The 27,287-nt window shown below is 42.6% G+C and overlaps 1 protein-coding gene across 3 annotated transcripts in view; it reads right to left on the bottom strand.

Moving 5' to 3' along the window:
* Positions 1-27,287, bottom strand: part of LOC128660289 (probable acyl-CoA dehydrogenase 6) — a 754,599-nt gene that overhangs the window by 522,879 nt on the left and 204,433 nt on the right. For all 3 annotated transcript variants that reach the window (XM_053714056.1, XM_053714055.1, XM_053714057.1), the window contains exon 3: positions 9,807-9,927. In XM_053714056.1, coding sequence (XP_053570031.1) covers positions 9,807-9,927 — 121 coding nt within the window. The remainder of the gene's footprint in view (positions 1-9,806; positions 9,928-27,287) is intronic.

Raw genomic sequence — 27,287 nt, 5'->3', positions numbered from 1 at the left:
GCGCTCTCCTCCCCCCTCTCTTTTGCGCTCTCTCCCCCCCTCTCTTTTGCGCTCTCTCTCCCCCCCTCTCTTTTGCGCTCTCTCTCCCCCCCCCTTCACTTATGCGCTCTCTCCCCCCCCTTTCTCTTTGCGCTCCTCTCCCCCCCCCCCCCTTCCTCTTTTGCGCTCTCTCTACCCCCCCTTCTCATTTTGCGCTCTCTCTCCCCCCCCTTTCTCTTTTGCGCTCTCTCTCCCCCCCTTCTCTTTTTGCGCTCTCTCCCCCCCTTCTCTTTTGCGCTCTCTCTCCCCCCTCTCCTCCTTTTTGCGCTCTCTCTCCCCCCCCTTCATCTTTTAGCGCTCTCTCTCCCCCCCTTCTCTTTTGCGCTCCTCTCACCCCCCCCTTCTCTTTTGCGCTTCTCCCCCCCCTTCTCTTTTTGCGCTCTCTCCCCCCTTCTCTTTTGCGCTCTCTCCCCCCTTCTCTTTTGCGCTCTCTCCCCCCTTCTCTTTTGCGCTCTTCCCCCCCTTCTCTTCTTGCGCTCTTTCCCCCCCTCTTCACTTTTTGCGCTCTCTCCCCCTCATCTCTTTTGTGCTCTCTCCCCCCACCCCCCCCTTTCTCTTTTGCGCTCTCCCCCCCCCTTCTCTTTTGCGCTCTCCCCCCCCCTTCTCTTTTGCGCTCTCTCCCCCCCTTCTCTTTTTGCGCTCTCTCACCCCCCCTTCTCTTTTGCGCTCTCTCTCCCCCCCCCTTCTCTTTTGCGCTCTCTCTCCCCCCCCCTACTCTTTTGCGCTCTCTCCCCCCCTTCTCTTTTGCGCTCTCCCCCCCCCCTTCTCTTTTGCGCTCTCTCCCCCCCTTCTCTTTTGCGCTCTCTCCCCCCCCCTTCTCTTTTGCGCTCTCTCCCCCCCCCCTTCTCTTTTGCGCTCTCTCCCCCCTCTTCACTTTTGCGCTCTCTCCCCCTCTTCTCTTTTGCGCTCTCCCCCCCTCTTCTCTTTTGCGCTCTCTCTCCCCCCCTTCTCTTTTGCGCTCTCTCTCCCCCCTTCTCTTTTGCGCTCTCTCTCCCCCCCTTCTCTTTTGCGCTCTCTCTCCCCCCCCCCTTCCCTTTTGCGCTCTCTCCCCTCTCAGTCTATGTGTTGTTAAATAAGAAAAAAAAATTGAACTAAAGAAAAAAAAAAAACAATCCCTATGAAAATAAAAAAAAAGTCCCCCCAAAATAAAAACTCCCCCTAATCTAATGCTAAACTACCAATAGCCCTTAAAAGGGCTTTTTTGTAGGGCATTGCCCTAAGTTAAACAGCTCTTTTGCAGTTACCAAAAATCCCAAAAGTCCCCCTAACTTTAAAACCCACCACCCCCAAAATAAATAAACCTAACACTAAAACACCTAAACTATCCATTGCTCTGAAAAGGGCATTTGTATGGATATTGCCCTTAAAAGGACATTCAGTCTAAGAGGTCGACGCTTGGAAGAAGACTTCAACGCCTGGAACAGGACCTTCTCCGCCGGACTTCAGGAACAGCGAGTACTAACCTGGGGGTTAGACTTAGGTTTTTGTAAGTGTTTTTTGGGGGGGTTGTTTTATTTAGATTAGGGATGGGCAGTAAAAGAGCTAAATGGTAGTTTAGGATTTTTAGTGTTAGGTTCTTTTATTTTTGGAGTTTGGTGGGTGTGGGGGGTTACTGTTAGGGGGACTTAGACTTTTTTCTGTAAAAGAGCTGTTTATCTTGGGGCAATGCCCTGCAAAAATCCCTTTTAAGGGCAACTGGAAGTTTATTCATGGATTAGGGGGCTTTTTAATTTTCATAGGGATTAGGTTTAATTTTGTAAACTTTGGTAATTGTTTATTTTCTGTAATGTTAGCCTTCTTTATTTTTGTAATCATAGCTTCTTTTTTTGTAACTTTAGTATTTTTTTGTTTAGATAATTTGTTTTAATTTAGATTAGGAAGTGTTAGGTTAGGGGCTTAGTCATTTAATTATTTGCATTGTGGGTTTTGGCGGTTTAAGGGGTTAATAGGTTAATCATGTTTATTGCAATGTGGGGGGTTTGCGGTGTAGGGGCTAATAGGGTAATTAGGTTTATTGTGATGTGTGGGTTTTGCGGTTTAGGGGTTAATAGGTTAATTATGTTTATTGCGATGTGGGAGTTTTTAGGTTTAGGGGTTAATATGGTAATTAGGTTTACTGCGGTGTGGGGGTTTAGCGGTTTAGGGGTTAATAGGGTAATTAGGTTTATTGCGATGTAGGTGGTTGACAGTTAAGGGATTAATTACTTTATTATTTTTCAATGTGTGGCTTTGCGGTGTAGGTGTTAATACTTTGTGCGGGTAGTGTTTTTTTTGTAATGCTCCGTTTGCCTTCGCTGCATCCCAGAGGATTCTGAAAATGGTAGGGCGGTGAAGGAATCCACATTCTGTTGGCTGCCTCACACTGCCAACATTCCATTGAGGATGAGTGCGCAACTGCCAACGGACATTACAAATGCAATTATAGTATAGATGGCTCGTTGGTTAGGCGCTCTACCCACCCATAAGAATATGCTATTTTTCTTTTCAATTATTAAACCTACCGTCTATTTGATCTCTTTTCATAACTCTATGCATTAAAGGGACAGTCTAGTTCAAATTAAACTTTCATGATTCAGATAAGGCATGCAATTTTAAACAACTTTCCAATTTACTTTTATCATAAAATTTGCTTTGTAGTCTTGGGAGCTGAATTATCAATGTGCGGCGGACATGATCCGCTACCGCACATCGATAAATGCTGACAGCGTACGCTAGAAATGCTTGTGCAATCCTGCCCGCTGCACATTCGCGGCCAATGGGGCGCTAGCAGGGGGTGTCAATCAACCCGATCGTATGCGATCAGGCGAATTGCTGTCCGCCACCTCAGAGGTAGCGGACAAGTTAAGGAGCAGCGGTCTTAAGACTGCCGCTTCCTAACTCCTGTTTCCAGCAGCTGCATACAGCTCCATACGGAGCTTGATGAAATCGGCCCCATAGTATTCTATGTGTAAAGCTAAATCTAGGTAGGCTCATATGCTAATTTCTAAGCCATTGAACTGCCTCTTATCTCAGTGCATTTTGACAGTTTGACACTGCTAGTTCATGTGTTTTATATAGATAACATTGTGCTCACTCCCGTAGAGTTAAGAGTCAACACTGATTGCCTAAAATGCAAGTCTGTCAAAAGAAATGAGATAAGGGGACAGTCTGCAGAGGCTTTAATACAAGGTTATCACAAAAGGTAAAAACATAATTTATGCTTACCTGATAAATTTATTTCTCTTGTAGTGTGTTCAGTCCACGGGTCATCCATTACTTATGGGATATATTCTCCTTCCCAACAGGAAGTTGCAAGAGGATCACCCAAGCAGAGCTGCTATATAGCTCCTCCCCTCACATGACATATCCAGTCATTCGACCGAAACAAGACGAGAAAGGAAAAACTATAGGGTGGTGACTGGAGTTATAATTTAGAATTTAGAACCTGCCTCAAAAAGACAGGGCGGGCCGTGGACTGAACACACTACAAGAGAAATAAATTTATCAGGTAAGCATAAATTATCTTTTCTCTTGTTAAGTGTGTTCAGTCCACGGGTCATCCATTACTTATGGGATACCAATACCAAAGCTAAAGTACACGGATGAAGGGAGGGACAAGGCAGGAACATTAAACAGAAGGAACCACTGCCTGTAGAACCTTTCTCCCAAAAACAGCCTCCGAAGAAGCAAAAGTGTCAAATTTGTAAAATTTGGAAAAAGTATGAAGTGAAGACCAAGTTGCAGCCTTGCAAATCTGTTCAACAGAGGCCTCATTTTTAAAGGCCCAAGTGGAAGCCACAGCTCTAGTGGAATGAGCTGTAATTCTTTCAGGAGGCTGCTGTCCAGCAGTCTCATAGGCTAAACGTATTATGCTACGAAGCCAAAAAGAGAGAGAGGTAGCCGAAGCCTTTTGACCTCTCCTCTGTCCAGAGTAAACGACAAACAGGGAAGAAGTTTGTCGAAAATCTTTAGTTGCCTGTAAGTAGAACTTCAGGGCACGGACCACGTCTAGATTATGCAAAAGACGTTCCTTCTTTGAAGAAGGATTAGGACACAATGATGGAACAACAATCTCTTGATTGATATTCCTGTTAGAAACAACCTTAGGCAAAAACCCAGGTTTAGTACGCAGGACTACCTTGTCTGAATGAAAGATCAGATAAGGAGAATCACAATGTAAGGCAGATAATTCCGAGACTCTTCGAGCCGAGGAAATAGCCATCAAAAACAGAACTTTCCAAGATAAAAGCTTAATATCAATGGAATGAAGGGGTTCAAACGGAACACCCTGAAGAACTTTAAGAACCAAGTTTAAGCTCCACGGAGGAGCAACAGCCTTAAACACAGGCTTAATCCTAGCCAAAGCCTGACAAAAAGCCTGGACGTCTGGATTCCCTGCCAGACGCTTGTGTAAAAGAATAGACAGAGCAGAAATCTGTCCCTTTAGTGAACTAGCGGATAAGCCCTTTTCTAAACCCTCTTGTAGAAAAGCCAATATCCTAGGAATCCTAACCTTACTCCATGAGTAACTCTTGGATTCACACCAATATAAATATTTACGCCATATCTTATGGTAAATTTTTCTGGTAACAGGTTTCCGAGCCTGTATCAATGTATCAATAACCGAATCCGAAAACCCACGCTTTGATAGAATCAAGCGTTCAATCTCCAAGCAGTCAGCCTCAGAGAAATTAGGTTTGGATGGTTGAAAGGACCCTGAATTAGAAGGTCCTGCCTCAGAGGTAGAGACCATGGTGGACAGGACAACATGTCCACTAGGTCTGCATACCAGGTCCTGCGTGGCCACGCAGGCGCTATCAGAATCACTGATGCTCTCTCCTGTTTGATCCTGGCAATCAGTCGAGGTAGCAACGGAAAAGGTGGAAACACATAAGCTATGTTGAAAACCCAAGGGGCTGCAAGTGCATCTACCAGCACCGCTCCTGGGTCCCTGGACCTGGATCCGTAACAAGGAAGCTTGGCGTTCTGGCGAGATGCCATAAGATCCAGATCCGGTTTGCCCCAACGACGAATCAGTTGAGCAAATACCTCCGGGTGTAGTTCCCACTCCCCCGGATGAAAAGTCTGGCGACTTAGAAAATCCGCTTCCCAGTTCTCCACACCTGGGATGTAGATCGCTGACAGGTGGCAAGAGTGTGACTCTGCCCAGCGAATTATCTTCGAGACTTCCAACATCGCTAGGGAACTCCTGGTTCCCCCTTGATGATTGATGAAAGCCACAGTCGTGATGCTGTCCGACTGAAACCTGATGAACCTCAGTGTTGCCAACTGAGGCCAAGCTAGAAGAGCATTGAATATTGCTCTTAATTCTAGAATGTTGATTGGTAGGAGTTTCTCCTCCTGAGTCCACGATCCCTGAGCCTTCAGGGAGTTCCAGACTGCTCCCCAGCCTAGAAGGCTGGCATCTGTTGTTACAATCGTCCAATCTGGTCTGCGAAAGGTCATTCCTTCGGACAGATGAACCCGTGACAACCACCAGAGAAGAGAATCTCTCGTCTCCTGGTCCAGATTTAGCAAAGGGGACAGATCTGAGTAATCCCCGTTCCACTGACTTAGCATGCATAGTTGCAGCGGTCTGAGATGCAGGCGCGCAAATGGCACTATGTCCATTGCCGCGACCATCAAGCCGATTACTTCCATACACTGAGCTACTGATGGGCTTGGAATGGAGTGAAGGGCACGGCAAGCATTGAGAATCTTTGATAACCTGGACTCCGTCAGGTAAATCTTCATCTCTACAGAATCTATAAGAGTCCCTAGAAAAGGAACCCTTGTGAGCGGTAACAGAGAACTCTTTTCCACGTTCACTTTCCACCCATGCGACCTCAGAAATGCTAGAACTATCTCTGTATGAGACTTTGCATTTTGAAAACTTGACGCTTGAATCAGAATGTCGTCTAGGTACGGAGCCACCGCTATGCCTCGTGGTCTTAGTACCGCCAGAAGTGAGCCCAGAACCTTTGTAAAAATTCTCGGGGCCGTAGCTAACCCGAAGGGAAGAGCTACAAACTGGTAATGCCTGTCTAGAAAGGCAAATCTTAGGTACCGATAATGATCTTTGTGAATCGGTATGTGAAGGTAGGCATCCTTTAAGTCCACTGTGGTCATATATTGACCCTCTTGGATCATGGGCAGGATGGGCTGAATGGTTTCCATCTTGAACGATGGAACCCTTAGGAATTTGTTTAAGATTTTTAAGTCTAAGATTGGTCTGAAGGTTCCCTCTTTTTTGGGAACCACAAATAGATTTGAGTAAAACCCTTGTCCTCGTTCCGTTCGCGGAACTGGGTGGATCACTCCCATCACTAAGAGGTCTTGTACACATTGTAGAAATGCCTCTTTCTTTACTAGGTTTGTTGATAACCTTGACAGATGAAACCTCCCTTGTGGAGGAGAAGTTTTGAAATCCAGAAGGTATCCCTGAGATATAATCTCCAACGTCCAGGGATCCTGTACATCTCTTGCCCAGGCCTGGGCGAAGAGAGAAAGTCTGCCCCCCACTAGATCTGTCTCCGGAGAGGGGGCCCTGTCTTCATGCTGTCTTAGGGGCGGAAGTAGGCTTTCTGGCCTGCTTGCCCTTGTTCCATGACTGGTTGCCTTTCCAACCCTGTCTGTAACGAGCAGTAGTTCCTTCCTGTTTTGGAGCGGAGGAAGTTGATGCTGCTCCTGCCTTGAAGTTACGAAAGGCACGAAAATTAGACTGTTTGGCCTTTGATTTGGCCCTGTCCTCAGGAAGGGTGTGGCCCTTACCTCCCGTAATGTCAGCAATAATTTCCTTCAAGCCGGGCCCGAATAAGGTCTGCCCTTTGAAAGGAATGTTAAGTAGTTTAGACTTAGAAGTTACATCTGCTGACCAGGATTTAAGCCATAGCGCCCTGCGCGCCTGTATGGCGAATCCGGAATTTTTAGCCGTATGTTTAGTTAAATGCACTACGGCATCCAAAACAAACGCATTAGCCAGTTTAAGTGTTCTAACTTTGCTCAAAGTCTCATCCAATGGTGCTGTGCGAATCGCCTCTTCCAGAGACTCAAACCAGAATGCCGCTGCAGCCATGACAGGCGCAATGCATGCAAGAGGCTGCAATATAAAACCTTGTTGAACAAACATTTTCTTAAGGTAACCCTCTAATTTTTTATCCATTGGATCTGAGAAAGCACAGCTATCCTCCACCGGGATAGTGGTACGCTTGGCTAAAGTAGAAACTGCTCCCTCCACCTTAGGGACCGTCTGCCATAAGTCTCGTGTGGTGGCGTCTATAGGGAACATTTTTCTAAATATCGGAGGAGGGGAAAAGGGCACACCGGGTCTATCCCACTCCTTACTAATAATTTCTGTAAGCCTTTTTGGTATAGGAAAAACGTCAGTACACACCGGTACTGCATAGTATCTATCCAACCTACATAATTTCTCTGGGATTGCCACCGTGTCGCAATCATTCAGAGCCGCTAACACCTCCCCTAGTAACACGCGGAGGTTCTCAAGCTTAAATTTAAAATTTCTGAATCCGGTCTCCCCGGATCAGAACCGTCACCGACAGAATGAAGCTCACCGTCCTCATGTTCTGCAAATTGTGACGCAGTATCAGACATGGCTCTCGTGTCATCAGCGCGCTCTGTCCTTAACCCAGAGCTATTGCGCTTGCCTCTTAATTCGGGCATATTGTATAATACTTCTTTCATAACATTAGCCATATCATGTAAAGTGATTTGTAAGGGCCTTGATGTACTTGGCGCCTCAATCTTACGCACCTCCCGAGCGGGAGACGCAGGTACTGACACGTGAGGAGTGTTAGACGGCATAACTTCCCCCTCGTTGTCTGGTGATAATTTCTTTATCTGTACAGATTGACTTTTATTCAAAGTAATATCAATACAATTGGTACACATATTTCTATTGGGCTTCACATCGGCTTTTGAACATAAGGAACAAGCAGATTCCTCTGTATCAGACATGTTTAAACAGACTAGTAATGAAGCTAGCAAGCTTGGAAATCACTTTCAATAAGTTTACAAGCAATATAAAAAACGCTGCAGCGCTTTTAAAAATACAGTTGAATAACAAGGAAAACTAATTCAGTTATAGTCAACAATTCTTAACGAGAAAATTATTAATTAGCAGAGGATTGCACCCATTAGCAAAAGGATGATTAACCCCTCAATACCCAAAAACGGATATCAAATTAAGATTTAACGCTTTTATCACAGTCAAACACACTGTCACAGCGCAACAAGGCGCTAAAACAAGGTCCCTCCCACTCATATTACAACAGTGGGAGACCTGATATAACGGTTTCTATGCAGAAAATACGTTAGCCATGTGGAAAAAAATCATGCCCAAAAAGATTTATCACCAAAGTACCTCACAAAACGAATAACATGCCAGTAAACGTTTTAAAAACAACATTTTGAATGTCATGCAAAGTTATCACTAAGCCTGCTACCAGTCGCTTCCACTGCAGATAAGGTTTAAACATTATTTCAGTATTAACAGTATTTTCTCAGTCAAATTCTAGTCCCTAGAAAATAACTCAACTGCGCATACATTTATCAGCCTGATACCAGTCGCTACTACTGCATTTAAGGCTATACTTACATCATATGGGTAACAGCAGTATTTTCTTAGTCAATTGCATTCCCAGAAAATAATGTACTGCACATACCTCATTTGCGGGGGACCCCGCATGCTATTCCCCTCTTTCTGAAGTTACCCTACTCCTCAGAATGTCGAGAACAGCCAGCGGATCTTAGTTACGTCTGCTAAGATCATAGAAAAACGCAGGCAGATTCTTCTCCAAATACTGCCTGAGATACAAAAAACGGCACACTCCGGAGTCATTTTAAAATAACAAACTTTTGATTGAAGAATAATTAAGTAAAAACTCCAACTCCTCTCGCGACCTCCTTCTTTGTTGAGAGTTGCAAGAGAATGACTGGATATGTCATGTGAGGGGAGGAGCTATATAGCAGCTCTGCTTGGGTGATCCTTTTGCAACTTCCTGTTGGGAAGGAGAATATATCCCATAAGTAATGGATGACCCGTGGACTGAACACACTTAACAAGAGAAAAGTGTATTAATATAACTGTATTGATTATGCAAAACTGGGGAGTGAATAATAAAGGGATTATCTATCTTTTTAAACAATAAAAATTCTGGAGTATACTGTCCCTTTAATTGCAATGACAATTTATGTTTTATACTATATTACTCAATATATTCTACTAAAACAGTATGGTTTTATCCATGTAGATTTGTTGTATCTGTAGGATTGCGTTGGTCTTGTTTGTTAAGTTAATTTATGACTAGCTCCCCAATAAAAATGAATTAAAATAAATTGTGTGATACCATAGGAATTAGATATGTAGCTTTCATATCATTGATAAAGTAACTTTTATGATGTTCAAAACATAACATTTTAAAATTGCATATTAGAGAATGTATGCTTTTTAATTTTTTCTATTTGAGCCATTTTACTTTGAAAAGTAAAATTATATGTATTTCACAGTTGTTGATAATGTTACAAGATGATGTATACCACGATTTTCTAACATCATAAACGACAATGAAATCCAAAGGAAACGATGCAGACAGTGTGCAATTTTATAATTGTAACTTTTTCTCTGTATCTTTTGCGATCGTCTCTTGAAGAACTGGCACCCATTGAAATATTCTCTCAAACTCTTGTATAAATAAATAAATATATATACTTTATTTTTTTATTTTTTTTAATCAAACTAAATAACTGTTTAACAAAGAATAAATTCTTACCTGTTGGTTTGTTAACTCCCAAAATACCAGCCTGACCAAGGACTTTAAATATCTTGTGTGCTGGAAATTCTTCAGCTTCTTCCCATTTGTCCACAAAGGGGTTAATTTCATTGTCTATAATCTGTGTTTGAAAAGAGAGAAAAAAAAAATATAGCAAACACTTAACAAACAGAAGTCCTTCATTTTGATAGTACAGGTTTATTTTTTTATTTTTAAATACTTTATTTATAGAGATGACAAAATAATTCAACATTACATGGAATATTACAGTTGTACGCATCCAGGGAGAGTTTGTATTATGAAGTAGATAGTCCTGTATCTGTTTTGTTAGATAATAAAAGTTTACATATAACAACCTATCAGCCAGATTACGAGTTTTGCGTTATGAGGAGTGCGGTACTAACTTGCACGTTATTCTCACCGCTCACTTACCTACAGCGCTGGTATTACAGGTTTTTCTAAACCCGGCGTTAGCAGGCAAGAAGTGAGCGTAGAGCAAAATTGTGCTCCTTACCGCACTCCACTACCAGCGCTGCTTAAGTCAGCGGTGAGCTGGGTGTACGTGTTCGTGCATGATTTCCCCATAGACATCAATGGGGAGAGCCGGCTGAGAAAAAGTCTAACATCTGTAAAAAATCAGCGTAAAGCTCAGTAACGCAGCCCCATTGATTCCTATGGAGAAACACATTTTATATGTTTACACCTAACACCCTAACATGAACCCGAGTCTAAACACCCATAAACTTACACTTATTAACCCCTAATCTGCCGCCCCCGACATCGCCGACACCTACATTATATTTATTAACCCCTAATCTGCCGCCCCCACTATAATAAACATATTAACCCCTAAACCACCATACTCCCGCATCGCAAACACTAGTTAATTATTAGCCCCTAATCTGCCGCCCCTAACATCACCGCCACCTACGTACATATATTAACCCCTAATCTGCCATCCCCAACGTCGCTGCCACTATATTAAATTTATTAACCCCTAAATTTAAGTCTAACCCTAACACCCCTAACAAATATAATTTAAATAAATCTAAATACAAATTACTATCATACCTAAATAATTCCTATTTAAAACTAAATACTTACCTATAAAATAAACCCTAAACTAGCTACAATATAACTAACATTGTATCTAGCTTAAGGTTTATTTTTATTTAACAGGCAAGTTTGTATTTATTTTAACTAGGTAGAATAGTTACTAAATAGTTATTATCTATTTAATAACTACCTAGCTAAAATAAATACAAATTTACCTGTAAAAAAAACCTAACTTAAGTTACACTAACACCTAACACTACAATTAAATACAATTACCTAAATTAAATACAATTAACTAAATTAAATACAATTAAATACATTTAAAAAAAAAACACACTAAATTACAGAAAATAAAAAACAAATTACAAGATCTTTAAACTAATTACACCTAATCTAATAGCCCACCCAAAATAAAAAAAAACCTAGCCTAAACTAAACTACCAATAGTCCTTAAAATGGCCTTTTGTGCCCCAAAGAAATCAGCTCTTTTACCTGTAAAAAAAAAATACAAACAACCCCCCCAACAGTAAAACAACCCCCCACACAACCAACCCCCCAAATAAAACATTAACTAAAAATACCTAAGCTCCCCATTGCCCTGAAAAGGGCATTTGGATGGGCATTGCCCTTAAAAACATAATTTATGCTTACCTGATAAATTCCTTTCTTCTGTTGTGTGATCAGTCCACGGGTCATCATTACTTCTGGGATATTATCTGCTCCCCTACAGGAAGTGCAAGAGGATTCACCCAGCAGAGTTGCTATATAGCTCCTCCCCTCTACGTCACCTCCAGTCATTCGACCAAAGACCAACGAGAAAGGAGAAGCCAAGGGTGTAGTGGTGACTGAATTATAATTTAAAAAATATGTACCTGCCTTAAAAAACAGGGCGGGCCGTGGACTGATCACACAACAGAAGAAAGGAATTTATCAGGTAAGCATAAATTATGTTTTCTTCTGTTATGTGTGATCAGTCCACGGGTCATCATTACTTCTGGGATACCAATACCAAAGCAAAAGTACACGGATGACGGGAGGGATAGGCAGGCTCATTATACAGAAGGAACCACTGCCTGAAGAACCTTTCTCCCAAAAATAGCCTCCGAAGAAGCAAAAGTGTCAAATTTGTAAAATTTGGAAAAAGTATGAAGCGAAGACCAAGTTGCAGCCTTGCAAATCTGTTCAACAGAGGCCTCATTCTTAAAGGCCCAAGTGGAAGCCACAGCTCTAGTGGAGTGAGCTGTAATTCTTTCAGGAGGCTGCTGTCCAGCAGTCTCATAGGCTAAACGTATTATGCTACGAAGCCAAAAAGAGAGAGAGGTAGCAGAAGCTTTTTGACCTCTCCTCTGTCCAGAATAAACGACAAACAGGGAAGAAGTTTGGCGAAAATCTTTAGTTGCCTGCAAGTAGAACTTGAGGGCACGAACTACATCCAGATTGTGTAGAAGACGTTCCTTCTTTGAAGAAGGATTTGGACACAAGGAGGGAACAACAATCTCTTGATTGATATTCCTGTTAGAGACAACCTTAGGTAAGAACCCAGGTTTAGTACGCAGAACTACCTTGTCTGAGTGAAAGATCAGATAAGGAGAATCACAATGTAGGGCTGATAACTCAGAGACTCTTCGAGCCGAGGAAATAGCCATTAAAAATAGAACTTTCCAAGATAACAATCTTATATCAATGGAATGAAGGGGTTCAAACGGAACACCCTGTAAAACGTTAAGAACTAAGTTTAAACTCCATGGCGGAGCAACAGTTTTAAACACAGGCTTGATCCTAGCTAAAGCCTGACAAAAGGCCTGGATGTCTGAATTTTCTGACAGACGCCTGTGTAACAAGATGGACAGAGCTGAGATCTGTCCCTTTAATGAGCTAGCCGATAAACCCTTTTCTAAACCTTCTTGTAGAAAAGACAATATCCTAGGAATCCTAACCTTATTCCAGGAGTAATCTTTGGATTCACACCAGTATAGGTATTTACGCCATATTTTATGGTAAATCTTTCTGGTAACAGGCTTCCTAGCCTGTATCAGGGTATCAATAACCGACTCAGAAAACCCACGTTTTGATAAAATCAAGCGTTCAATTTCCAAGCAGTCAGCTTCAGAGAAGTTAGACTTTGATGTCTGAATGGACCCTGAATCAGAAGGTCCTGTCTTAGAGGTAGAGACCACGGCGGACAGGATGACATGTCCACTAGATCTGCATACCAAGTCCTGCGCGGCCATGCAGGCGCTATTAGAATCACTGATGCTCTCTCCTGTTTGATCTTGGCAATCAATCGAGGAAGCAGCGGGAAGGGTGGAAACACATAAGCCATCCTGAAGTTCCAAGGTGCTGTCAAAGCATCTATCAGAACCGCTCCCGGATCCCTGGATCTGGATCCGTAGCGAGGAAGTTTGGCGTTCTGGCGAGACGCCATGAGATCTATCTCTGGTTTGCCCCAACGTCGAAGTATTTGGGCAAAGACCTCCGGATGAAGTTCCCACTCCCCCGGATGAAGAGTCTGGCGACTCAAGAAATCCGCCTCCCAGTTCTCCACTCCCGGGATGTGGATTGCTGACAGGTGGCAAGAGTGAGACTCTGCCCAGCGAATTATCTTTGATACTTCTATCATTGCTAGGGAGCTTCTTGTCCCTCCCTGATGGTTGATGTAAGCTACAGTCGTGATGTTGTCCGACTGAAACCTGATGAACCCCCGAGTCTTTAACTGGGGCCAAGCTAGAAGGGCATTGAGAACTGCTCTCAATTCCAGAATGTTTATTGGCAGGAGACTTTCCTCCTGACTCCATTGTCCCTGAGCCTTCAGAGAATTCCAGACAGCGCCCCAACCTAGAAGGCTGGCGTCTGTTGTTACAATTGTCCAGTCCGGCCTGCTGAAAGGCATCCCCCTGGACAGATGTGGCCGAGAAAGCCACCATAGAAGAGAGTTTCTGGTCTCTTGATCCAGATTCAGAGTGGGGGACAAATCTGAGTAATCCCCATTCCACTGACTCAGCATGCACAATTGCAGCGGTCTGAGATGTAGGCGTGCAAAGGGAACTGTGTCCATTGCTGCTACCATTAAGCCGATCACCTCCATGCATTGAGCTACTGACGGGAGTTGAATGGAATGAAGGACACGGCATGCATTTAGAAGCTTTGTTAATCTGTCTTCTGTCAGATAAATCTTCATTTCTACGGAATCTATAAGAGTCCCCAAGAATGGAACCCTTGTGAGAGGCAAGAGAGAACTCTTCTTTTCGTTCACTTTCCATCCATGCGACCTTAGAAATGCCAGAACTAACTCTGTATGAGACTTGGCAGTTTGAAAGCTTGAAGCTTGTATCAGAATGTCGTCTAGGTACGGAGCTACCGAAATTCCTCGCGGTCTCAGAACCGCTAGAAGGGCACCCAGAACCTTTGTGAAGATTCTTGGAGCCGTAGCCAATCCGAATGGAAGAGCTACAAACTGGTAATGCCTGTCTAAGAAGGCAAACCTTAGATACCGGTAATGATCTTTGTGAATCGGTATGTGAAGGTAAGCATCCTTTAAATCCACTGTGGTCATGTACTGACCCTTTTGGATCATGGGTAAGATTGTCCGAATAGTTTCCATTTTGAACGATGGAACTCTTAGGAATTTGTTTAGGATCTTTAAATCCAAGATTGGCCTGAAAGTTCCCTCTTTTTTGGGAACCACAAACAGGTTTGAGTAAAACCCTTGTCCTTGTTCCGACCGCGGAACCGGATGGATCACTCCCATTAATAATAGATCTTGTACACAGCGTAGAAACGCGTCTTTCTTTATTTGGTTTGTTGACAACCTTGACAGATGAAATCTCCCTCGTGGGGGAGATAATTTGAAGTCTAGAAGGTATCCCTGAGATATGATCTCTAGCGCCCAGGGATCCTGGACATCTCTTGCCCAAGCCTGGGCGAAGAGAGAGAGTCTGCCCCCCACTAGATCCGGTCCCGGATCGGGGGCCCTCGGTTCATGCTGTCTTAGGGGCAGCAGCAGGTTTTCTGGCCTGCTTGCCCTTATTCCAGGACTGGTTAGGTTTCCAGCCTTGTCTGTAACGAGCAACAGCTCCTTCCTGTTTTGGTGCAGTGGAAGTTGATGCTGCACCTGCTTTGAAATTCCGAAAGGGACGAAAATTAGACTGTCTAGCCTTAGCTTTGGCTTTGTCTTGAGGTAGAGCGTGGCCCTTACCTCCTGTAATGTCAGCGATAATTTCTTTCAAACCGGGCCCAAATAAAGTTTGCCCCTTGAAAGGTATATTAAGTAATTTGGACTTAGAAGTTACATCAGCCGACCAGGATTTTAGCCACAGCGCCCTACGTGCCTGAATGGCGAATCCTGAATTCTTAGCCGTAAGTTTGGTTAAATGTACTACGGCCTCCGAAACGAATGAATTAGCTAGTTTAAGGACTCTAAGCCTGTCCGTAATGTCGTCCAGCATAGCGGAACTAAGGTTCTCTTCCAGAGACTCAATCCAAAATGCTGCCGCAGCCGTAATCGGCGCGATGCATGCAAGGGGTTGCAATATCAAACCTTGTTGAACAAACATTTTCTTAAGGTAACCCTCTAATTTTTTATCCATAGGATCTGAAAAAGCACAGCTATCCTCCACCGGGATAGTGGTGCGCTTAGCTAAAGTAGAAACTGCTCCCTCCACCTTAGGGACCGTTTGCCATAAGTCCCGTGTGGTGGCGTCTATTGGAAACATCTTTCTAAATATTGGAGGGGGTGAGAACGGCACACCGGGTCTATCCCACTCCTTAGTAACAATTTCAGTTAATCTCTTAGGTATAGGAAAAACGTCAGTACTCGCCGGGTACCGCAAAGTATTTATCCAACCTACACATTTTCTCTGGTATTGCAACAGTGTTACAATCGTTAAGAGCCGCTAAGACCTCCCCTAGTAATACACGGAGGTTTTCCAATTTAAATTTAAAATTTGAAATATCTGAATCCAATCTGCTTGGATCAGAACCGTCACCTACAGAATGAAGCTCTCCGTCCTCATGCTCTGCAAGCTGTGACGCAGTATCAGACATGGCCCTAGAATTATCAGCGCACTCTGTTCTCACCCCAGAGTGATCACGCTTGCCTCTTAGTTCTGGTAACTTAGCCAAAACTTCAGTCATAACAGTAGCCATATCTTGTAATGTTATCTGTAATGGCTGCCCAGATGTACTAGGCGCCATAATATCACGCACCTCCCGGGCGGGAGACGCAGGTACTGACACGTGAGGCGAGTTAGACGGCATAACTCTCCCCTCGCTGTTTGGTGAAATTTGTTCAATTTGTACAGATTGGCTTTTATTTAAAGTAGCATCAATACAGTTAGTACATAAATTTCTATTGGGCTCCACCTTGGCATTGGAACAAATGACACAGGTATCTTCCTCTGAATCAGACATGTTTAACACACTAGCAATAAACATGCAACTTGGTTACAATCTTATTTAACAAAAACGTACTGTGCCTCAAAGAAGCACTAAACGATGAAATGACAGTTGAAATAATGAACTGAAAAACAGTTATAGCATCACTCTTTAAAAACAACATAACTTGTTAGCAAAGGTTTGTTCCCATTAGTAAAGCAACACTAATTAAATTTTAAACATAAAAATCACAGAGCAACGTTTTAAAACACAGTCACTATATAAATCTCACAGCTCTGCTGAGAGAATCTACTTCCCTTCAAAGAAGTTTGAAGACCCCTGAGTTCTGTTAGAGATGAACCGGATCATGCAGAAAATATAAGTGTAACTGACTGGAAATTTTTTGATGCGTAGCAAAGAGCGCCAAAAACGGCCCCTCCCCCTCACACACAGCAGTGAGAGAGAAACGAAACTGTCATAATCAAAACAAGCAAACTGCCAAGTGGAAAAATAATGCCCAAATATTTATTCACTCAGTACCTCAGAAATGCAAACGATTCTACATTCCAGCAAAAACGTTTAACATGAATTAAATACCTATTAAAAGGTTTAATGTATTTTTACAGAGTAATTCCGGTGAAATACCATCCCCAGAATACTGAAGTGTAGAGTATACATACATGTCATTATAACGGTATAGCAGGATTTTCTCATCAATTCCATTCAGAAAATAAAAACTGCTACATACCTCAATGCAGATTCAACTGCCCGCTGTCCCCTGATCTGAAGCTTTTACCTCCCTCAGATGGCCGAGAAACAGCAATATGATCTTAACTACTCCGGTTAAAATCATAAGAAAAACTCTGGTAGATTCTTCTTCAAACTCTGCCAGAGAAGTAATAACACGCTCCGGTGCTATTGTAAAATAACAAACTTTTGATTGAAGTTATAAAAACTAAGTATAATCACCATAGTCCTCTCACACCTCCTATCTAGTCTTTGGGTGCAAGAGAATGACTGGGGGTGACGTAGAGGGGAGGAGCTATATAGCAACTCTGCTGGGTGAATCCTCTTGCACTTCCTGTAGGGGAGCAGATAATATCCCAGAAGTAATGATGACCCGTGGACTGATCACACATAACAGAAGAAATGGCATTTAGCTCTATTGCGGCCCAAAGCCCTAACCTAAAAATAAAACCCACCCAATACACCCTTAAAAAATCCTAACACTAACCCCCGAAGATCCACTTACCGGGAGAAGTCTTCATCCAAGTGGCAAGATGTCCTCAAGGAAGCCGGCAGAAGTGGTCCTCCAGATGGGCAGAAGTCTTCACCCAGGCGGAATCTTCTATTTTCATCCTTCCGACGCGGAGCGGCTCCATCTTCAAGACATCCGGCGCGGAGCATCCTCTTCAATCAACGTCTTCTTGCTGAATGAAGGTTCCTTTAATGACGTCATCCTTAGAATTCTATCAGTCAATCGGAATTAAGGTTGAAAAAATCCTATTGGCTGATGCAATCAGCCAATAGGATTGAACTTCAATCCTATTGGCTGATCCAATCAGTCAATAGGATTGAGCTGGCATTCTATTGGCTGTTCCAATCAGTCAATAAAAGTATTAATTTATACATTGAAATCACTCGGGTTTACCAGACTTCTAAGAACAGACCAAGCTATAAAGCAAAACACCTTACAAACGAGCGCCTGCCAAAAGCGGTACCCGTTCAAAAGAGTTCCAAACCTCCTAGTGACGTATGAGTCCAATAGTGTCAGGGTTTTTTTCCTGTTGTGTTTGCCATGTGCTGCTGGCAGCCATTTTACTAACCTCTCTTCCTGACTATAGTGCAATGTGGGGGATGCTGCTCATTTCCTGCACTTCCATTTCTGGCCAGACTGCTGTGCATCATCCGTTTGAGACAGGATGCAGTCTCAGAATTGTGATGTCATCACTTATTATTTAAAGGGCCTCTGCATTGTCTCAGACCTGTTTGTGAGAGTTCCTGTGTATTACCTGGCTGCCTGACGTCCTTCCTGGTTCCTGATCCCTGGCTTGTTCCTGACTCTGCTGTTTTCCTTGTTCCTGATTCCGGCTCGTCTGACTATTCGCTTTGGCTCCTGACTCGGCTCGTCTGACTAACAGCTCTGGTTTTCACTCCTGGCTTGTTATTTGACTTGTTGACTTGTTGACTTTTTTTATTATTTTTTGCTATTAATAAAGGTGTGATTATTTTTGCACTTCTCGTTTCAGTCTGATTCCTGGCACCCTGACAAATAGTATCCGACACACGTTTCACCAGGAACCCCCAGCTTTTTCAAGGATCCTTGAAAACAGCTAATAAAACTTTTAAAAATACATCTACGTGTTATTTTCAGACTAATCTTTCTTTGAATGCATCTGTTTAGTGTTTAATATCCCTTTAATTATGTCCTACTTGAATGCCATTTTCAGAATTGCATATTCCTTAAAGAGACATAAAAGCGCAAAAAGGAAAATATCTTAATATGTTGTGCTATTGCTTGCGTAAAAACTATTTGTTTAACCCTGATCATCAAACTCTGCTCCAGAACAGCAATGCACTTCTTGAACCAAGCTGAACACATCTGCTGAGACACTGACAAGACTCAGATGAATCACCAATTAAGTCGCAGTAGTGCATTACGGCTGCAGAGCATATGTACATATGCTCTTCAGCACAGGATACCAAGAAAACAAAAAATGAAGTTGATAAAAGAAGTTTGTTTAAATGGGTCTTAGAGTTGCATGTCCTGTCTGAACCATGAAAATTAACGCTCCTGTGCCATTAAAGGTACGTACATTTAAGAAACATACTTTGAAAGTGCTAAATTTGGCCTGTATAGTAGTTTAGCTCTATGACCTTTTACATACTGTGAATCTGTGTGCTAACTATGTAGTTAAGAGATAACAAAATGTATGCTTACCTGATAAATTATTTTCTTTCTTGGCAGGGAGAATCCACGAAATTAATTCATTACTGTTGGTAATACAACACCTGGCCACCAATAGGAGGCAAACACACCCCAGCCAAAGCTATAAGTATTCCTCCCACTTCCCCTACCTCCCCATTAATTCAAACTGAGGATATGGAAAAGTGAAGAGAAAAACAAGGGGTATAGAGGTGCTGGAAGAAAGGATCATAAAAATAACTACAGCCGCATAATAAAAAACAGCAGGGAGGTTTGTGGACTCTCACGGCCAAGAAAGAAAATAATTTATCATAAGGTAAGCATATATTTTGTTTTCTTTCTAATAGCAGTGAGATTCCACAAATTAATTCACTACTGTTGTGAAACCAATACCCAAGCTAAAGAGGAAACAGAATGAACAGGGAGGGACAAAGCAAGGCAGGTAGACCTAAACTGAAGGCACCACTGCTTAGAGCACTTTACCCCCAAAGGAGACGTCAGCTAAGGCAAAAACATCAAATTTTAAAACTTATAAAAGTTATGTAATGAAGAACAAGTGACTGCCTTACAGATCTGTTTTATAGCAGCTTCATTCTTAAAGGCCTCAGACGAAGAAACTACATGTGTAGAATGAGCCGCGATTATCGCAGGAGGCTGTTACCCTGCCTCCTCATATGCCATATGGATGATACTTCTGAACTAAAAGGAAAGGATAGTCAGAGTGGCTTTCTGATCCCTGCAGTTTCCAGGGTACAAAATCAACAAGGATGAGTATTGTTGAAAATCCTTGGTAGCATGAAGACCTATAAATAAAAATGTGTATTTGATAATGTTAGTAAAAGTCTTGTACAACTACCTATAAACAATGTAAGCTTAGGCCCATTTTCAGTTCAGCACCTGGGTAGCACTTGCTGATTTGTGGCTAAGAGCATACTTAAGTATTCCAAAGAGTGTGCACGTCTGAAGCACTATATAGCAGCACTTTTGTCACATTTTTTTCACAACATTCCTACCATCAAGTGCACAAAAGTGTTTAGAATTGTTTAAAAAATTGATGCAACTCTAGTGCCATGTAGTGCTCGTGCTTACCTGCTCTTCAACAGAAATATAAAGAAAAGAAAGTAACTATGATAAAAGGAGCAAAATTGTAACTTTTGTTCAAATTGCTTGCTCTATATGAATTATGAAAGCTTAAATGGACATTGTACACTAGATTTTTCTTTGCATAAATGTTTTGTAGATGATCCATTTATACAGCCCATCTGGGAATATTTTTGTAAAAATGTATAGTTTTGCTTATTTTTAAACAACATTGTGCTGATTTTCAGACTCTTAACCAAGCACTAACGTTTAAAATGTATATTGATATATACAGGCTTCCGACTGTTTCTGTTTGTATAATGGTTTTTTTCATATGCAGGGAAGGGGGAGGGGGGAGGTTCTGCTATCAGCCCCTTTCAGAGGGTGTCCCAAGCTAATCTCATTAACAGAGCTAAATTGGAAGCTTCTAAGAAAGTTTTGATAAACGGTTTTATACTGGATTTGCATATCAGTATCTGAGCATATTATTATTTATAGTAGAGTATACTACATACCTTTTTAATGAAAATTAGTGTATACTGTGCCATTTTGTGGTTCCTGCCAGAGTAAATTAAAAAATGTCCTTGAAATATTTTACAAATTTAATCATCAACACTGAATTTATCAGCTGCCATAAAGGTTAGTTAAAATCCTTGTGGGGGAAAAAAAATCTTGTATTGTTTAGACTTTTGGTATTTAAATGAATTTTTCTATTACATGTTTTATCAATTAGATGGCTTAACTAATAAACACAGCAGTGATTCTAATGGTTTGGAATAACTATTAAAAAAAAGCCAAAAATCAGCTGAGCTGCCGTATGTTTTCGCAAAATAATTCTGACGGATAGCAACAGGGGCAAAAACAGAATTTATGTTTACCTGATAAATTACTTTCTCCAACGGTGTGTCCGGTCCACGGCATCATCCTTACTTGTGGGATATTCTCTTCCCCAACAGGAAATGGCAAAGAGCCCAGCAAAGCTGGTCACATGATCCCTCCTAGGCTCCGCCTTCCCCAGTCATTCGACCGACGTAAAGGAGGAATATTTGCATAGGAGAAATCATATGGTACCGTGGTGACTGTAGTTAAAGAAAATAAATTATCAGACCTGATTAAAAAACCAGGGCGGGCCGTGGACCGGACACACCGTTGGAGAAAGTAATTTATCAGGTAAACATAAATTCTGTTTTCTCCAACATAGGTGTGTCCGGTCCACGGCGTCATCCTTACTTGTGGGAACCAATACCAAAGCTTTAGGACACGGATGAAGGGAGGGAGCAAATCAGGTCACCTAAATGGAAGGCACCACGGCTTGCAAAACCTTTCTCCCAAAAATAGCCTCAGAAGAAGCAAAAGTATCAAACTTGTAAAATTTGGTAAAAGTGTGCAGTGAAGACCAAGTCGCTGCCTTACATATCTGATCAACAGAAGCCTCGTTCTTGAAGGCCCATGTGGAAGCCACAGCCCTAGTGGAATGAGCTGTGATTCTTTCAGGAGGCTGCCGTCCGGCAGTCTCATAAACCAATCTGATGATGCTTTTAATCCAAAAAGAGAGAGAGGTAGAAGTTGCTTTTTGACCTCTCCTTTTACCAGAATAAACAACAAACAAGGAAGATGTTTGTCTAAAATCCTTTGTAGCATCTAAATAGAATTTTAGAGCGCGAACAACATCCAAATTGTGCAACAAACGTTCCTTCTTTGAAACTGGATTCGGACACAAAGAAGGCACGACTATCTCCTGGTTAATGTTTTTGTTAGAAACAACTTTCGGAAGAAAACCAGGTTTAGTACGTAAAACCACCTTATCTGCATGGAACACCAGATAAGGAGGAGAACACTGCAGAGCAGATAATTCTGAAACTCTTCTAGCAGAAGAAATTGCAACCAAAAACAAAACTTTCCAAGATAATAACTTAATATCAACGGAATGTAAGGGTTCAAACGGAACCCCCTGAAGAACTGAAAGAACTAAATTGAGACTCCAAGGAGGAGTCAAAGGTTTGTAAACAGGCTTGATTCTAACCAGAGCCTGAACAAAGGCTTGAACATCTGGCACAGCTGCCAGCTTTTTGTGAAGTAACACAGACAAGGCAGAAATCTGTCCCTTCAAGGAACTTGCAGATAATCCTTTCTCCAATCCTTCTTGAAGAAAGGATAGAATCTTAGGAATTTTTACCTTGTCCCAAGGGAATCCTTTAGATTCACACCAACAGATATATTTTTTCCATATTTTGTGGTAAATTTTTCTAGTTACAGGCTTTCTGGCCTGAACAAGAGTATCAATAACAGAATCTGAGAACCCTCGCTTTGATAAGATCAAGCGTTCAATCTCCAAGCAGTCAGTTGGAGTGAAACCAGATTCGGATGTTCGAACGGACCCTGAACAAGAAGGTCTCGTCTCAAAGGTAGCTTCCATGGTGGAGCCGATGACATATTCACCAGGTCTGCATACCAAGTCCTGCGTGGCCACGCAGGAGCTATCAAGATCACCGATGCCCTCTCCTGATTGATCCTGGCTACCAGCCTGGGGATGAGAGGAAACGGCGGGAATACATAAGCTAGTTTGAAGGTCCAAGGTGCTACTAGTGCATCTACTAGAGTCGCCTTGGGATCCCTGGATCTGGACCCGTAGCAAGGAACCTTGAAGTTCTGACGAGAGGCCATCAGATCCATGTCTGGAATGCCCCACAGTTGAGTAATGTGGGCAAAGATTTCCGGATGGAGTTCCCACTCCCCCGGATGTAATGTCTGACGACTCAGAAAATCCGCTTCCCAATTTTCCACTCCTGGGATGTGGATTGCAGACAAGTGGCAGGAGTGAGTCTCCGCCCATTGAATGATTTTGGTCACTTCTTCCATCGCCAGGGAACTCCTTGTTCCCCCCTGATGGTTGATGTACGCAACAGTCGTCATGTTGTCTGATTGAAACCGAATGAACTTGGCCTTTGCTAGCTGAGGCCAAGCCTTGAGAGCATTGAGTATCGCTCTCAGTTCCAGAATATTTATCGGTAGAAGAGATTCTTCCCGAGACCAAAGACCCTGAGCTTTCAGGGGTCCCCAGACCGCGCCCCAGCCCATCAGACTGGCGTCGGTCGTGACAATGACCCACTCTGGTCTGCGGAAGCTCATCCCCTGTGACAGGTTGTCCAGGGACAGCCACCAACGGAGTGAATCTCTGGTCCTCTGATTTACTTGTATCGTCGGAGACAAGTCTGTATAGTCCCCATTCCACTGACTGAGCATGCACAGTTGTAATGGTCTTAGATGAATGCGCGCAAAAGGAACTATGTCCATTGCCGCTACCATCAAACCTATTACTTCCATGCACTGCGCTATGGAAGGAAGAGGAACGGAATGAAGTATTTGACAAGAGTTTAGAAGTTTTGTTTTTCTGGCCTCTGTCAGAAAAATCCTCATTTCTAAGGAGTCTATTATTGTTCCCAAGAAGGGAACCCTCGTTGACGGAGATAGAGAACTCTTTTCTATGTTCACTTTCCATCCGTGAGATCTGAGAAAGGCCAGGACAATGTCCGTGTGAGCCTTTGCTAGAGGAAGGGACGACGCTTGAATCAGAATGTCGTCCAAGTAAGGTACTACTGCAATGCCCCTTGGTCTTAGCACCGCTAGAAGGGACCCTAGTACCTTTGTGAAAATCCTTGGAGCAGTGGCTAATCCGAACGGAAGTGCCACGAACTGGTAATGCTTGTCCAGGAATGCGAACCTTAGGAACCGATGATGTTCCCTGTGGATAGGAATATGTAGATACGCATCCTTTAAATCCACCGTGGTCATGAATTGACCTTCCTGGATGGAAGGAAGAATTGTTCGAATGGTTTCCATTTTGAACGATGGAACCTTGAGAAACTTGTTTAGGATCTTGAGATCTAAGATTGGTCTGAACGTTCCCTCTTTTTTGGGAACTACGAACAGATTGGAGTAGAACCCCATCCCTTGTTCTCCTAATGGAACAGGATGAATCACTCCCATTTTTAACAGGTCTTCTACACAATGTAAGAATGCCTGTTTTTTTATGTGGTCTGAAGACAATTGAGACCTGTGGAACCTCCCCCTTGGGGGAAGCCCTTTGAATTCCAGAAGATAACCTTGGGAGACTATTTCTAGCGCCCAAGGATCCAGAACATCTCTTGCCCAAGCCTGAGCGAAGAGAGAGAGTCTGCCCCCCACCAGATCCGGTCCCGGATCGGGGGCCAACATCTCATGCTGTCTTGGTAGCAGTGGCAGGTTTCTTGGCCTGCTTTCCCTTGTTCCAGCCTTGCATTGGTCTCCAGGCTGGCTTGGCTTGAGAAGTATTACCCTCTTGCTTAGAGGACGTAGCACTTGGGGCTGGTCCGTTTCTACGAAAGGGACGAAAATTAGGTTTATTTTTGGCCTTGAAAGACCTATCCTGAGGAAGGGCGTGGCCCTTGCCCCCAGTGATATCAGAGATAATCTCTTTCAAGTCAGGGCCAAACAGCGTTTTCCCCTTGAAAGGAATGTTAAGCAATTTGTTCTTGGAAGACGCATCCGCTGACCAAGATTTTAACCAAAGCGCTCTGCGCGCCACAATAGCAAACCCAGAATTTTTCGCCGCTAACCTAGCCAATTGCAAAGTGGCGTCTAGGGTGAAAGAATTAGCCAATTTGAGAGCACGGATTCTGTCCATAATCTCCTCATAAGAAGGAGAATTACTAGTGATCGCCTTTTCTAGCTCATCGAACCAGAAACACGCGGCTGTAGTGACAGGGACAATGCATGAAATTGGTTGTAGAAGGTAACCTTGTTGAACAAACATCTTTTTAAGCAAACCTTCTAATTTTTTATCCATAGGATCTTTGAAAGCACAACTATCTTCTATGGGTATAGTGGTGCGTTTGTTTAGAGTAGAAACCGCCCCCTCGACCTTGGGGACTGTCTGCCATAAGTCCTTTCTGGGGTCGACCATAGGAAACAATTTTTTAAATATGGGGGGAGGGACGAAAGGTATACCGGGCCTTTCCCATTCTTTATTTACAATGTCCGCCACCCGCTTGGGTATAGGAAAAGCTTCGGGGGGCCCCGGGACCTCTAGGAACTTGTCCATTTTACATAGTTTCTCTGGGATGACCAAATTCTCACAATCATCCAGAGTGGATAACACCTCCTTAAGCAGAGCGCGGAGATGTTCCAACTTAAATTTAAATGTAATCACATCAGGTTCAGCTTGTTGAGAAATTTTCCCTGAATCTGAAATTTCTCCCTCAGACAAAACCTCCCTGGCCCCCTCAGACTGGTGTAGGGGCCCTTCAGAAACAATATCATCAGCGTCCTCATGCTCTTCAGTATTTTCTAAAACAGAGCAGTCGCGCTTTCGCTGATAAGTGGGCATTTTGGCTAAAATGTTTTTGATAGAATTATCCATTACAGCAGTTAATTGTTGCATAGTAAGGAGTATTGGCGCGCTAGATGTACTAGGGGCCTCTTGTGTGGGCAAGACTGGTGTAGACGAAGGAGGGGATGATGCAGCACCATGCTTACTCCCCTCACTTGAGGAATCATCTTGGGCATCATTTTCTCTAAATTTTGTGTCATATAAATCACATCTATTTAAATGAGAAGGGACCTTGGCTTCCCCACATTCAGAACACAGTCTATCTGGCAGTTCAGACATGTTAAACAGGCATAAACTTGATAACAAAGTACAAAAAACGTTTTAAAATAAAACCGTTACTGTCACTTTAAATTTTAAACTGAACACACTTTATTACTGCAATTGCGAAAAAGTATGAAGGAATTGTTCAAAATTCACCAAAATTTCACCACAGTGTCTTAAAGCCTTAAAAGTATTGCACACCAAATTTGGAAGCTTTAACCCTTAAAATAACGGAACCGGAGCCGTTTTTATATTTAACCCCTTTACAGTCCCTGGTATCTGCTTTGCCGAGACCCAACCAAGCCCAAAGGGGAATACGATACCAAATGACGCCTTCAGAAAGTCTTTTCTATGTATCAGAGCTCCTCACACATGCATCTGCATGTCATGCTTCTCAAAAACAAGTGCGCAATACAGGCGCGAAAATGAGACTCTGCCTATGATTAGGGAAAGCCCCTAGAGAATAAGGTGTCCAATACAGTGCCTGCCGGTTATTTTACAAAATTCCCAAGATTAAAATAATTCCTCAAGGCTATGGAGTATAAAATATGTTTATATATAAATCGATTTAGCCCAGAAAATGTCTACAGTCTTAAAAAGCCCTTGTGAAGCCCTTATTTACTGTCTGTAATAAAATGGCTTACCGGATCCCATAGGGAAAATGACAGCTTCCAGCATTACATCGTCTTGTTAGAATGTGTCATACCTCAAGCAGCAAAAGTCTGCTCACTGTTCCCCCAACTGAAGTTAATTCCTCTCAACAGTCCTGTGTGGAACAGCCATCGATTTTAGTAACGGTTGCTAAAATCATTTTCCTCTTACAAACAGAAATCTTCATCTCTTTTCTGTTTCAGAGTAAATAGTACATACCAGCACTATTTTAAAATAACAAACTCTTGATTGAATAATAAAAACTACAGTTAAACACTAAAAAACTCTAAGCCATCTCCGTGGAGATGTTGCCTGTACAACGGCAAAGAGAATGACTGGGGAAGGCGGAGCCTAGGAGGGATCATGTGACCAGCTTTGCTGGGCTCTTTGCCATTTCCTGTTGGGGAAGAGAATATCCCACAAGTAAGGATGACGCCGTGGACCGGACACACCTATGTTGGAGAAAATCAGGTTAGATTGTGAATTGTGACTCTGTTGTGATGGTCATAATTCAAATTTAAAGTCATGTAATATACTCATTTTTTATGTATTTATTTAAAATTATGATTAAATGAATTCTGGTAAAAATTATACAAAGATTTAATATGTTGTAATGTGTTTTATAACTAAAATGTATTTTCTATTTTTTATTTTTTTTTAATCACCATGACAGCCTATTACCGTAAAGCCATTTTCTCTTTTCCTTTCTAGAGAAATTCAATTATAGCTACCTTGGAATGTAATTGCAGTAGACAAGAGTTCAGAG

The sequence above is a fragment of the Bombina bombina genome, chromosome 5 (assembly GCF_027579735.1).
Source record: "Bombina bombina isolate aBomBom1 chromosome 5, aBomBom1.pri, whole genome shotgun sequence".
NCBI classification, from domain to species: domain Eukaryota; kingdom Metazoa; phylum Chordata; class Amphibia; order Anura; family Bombinatoridae; genus Bombina; species Bombina bombina.
This window is presented reverse-complemented; position numbering and strand designations above follow the sequence as displayed.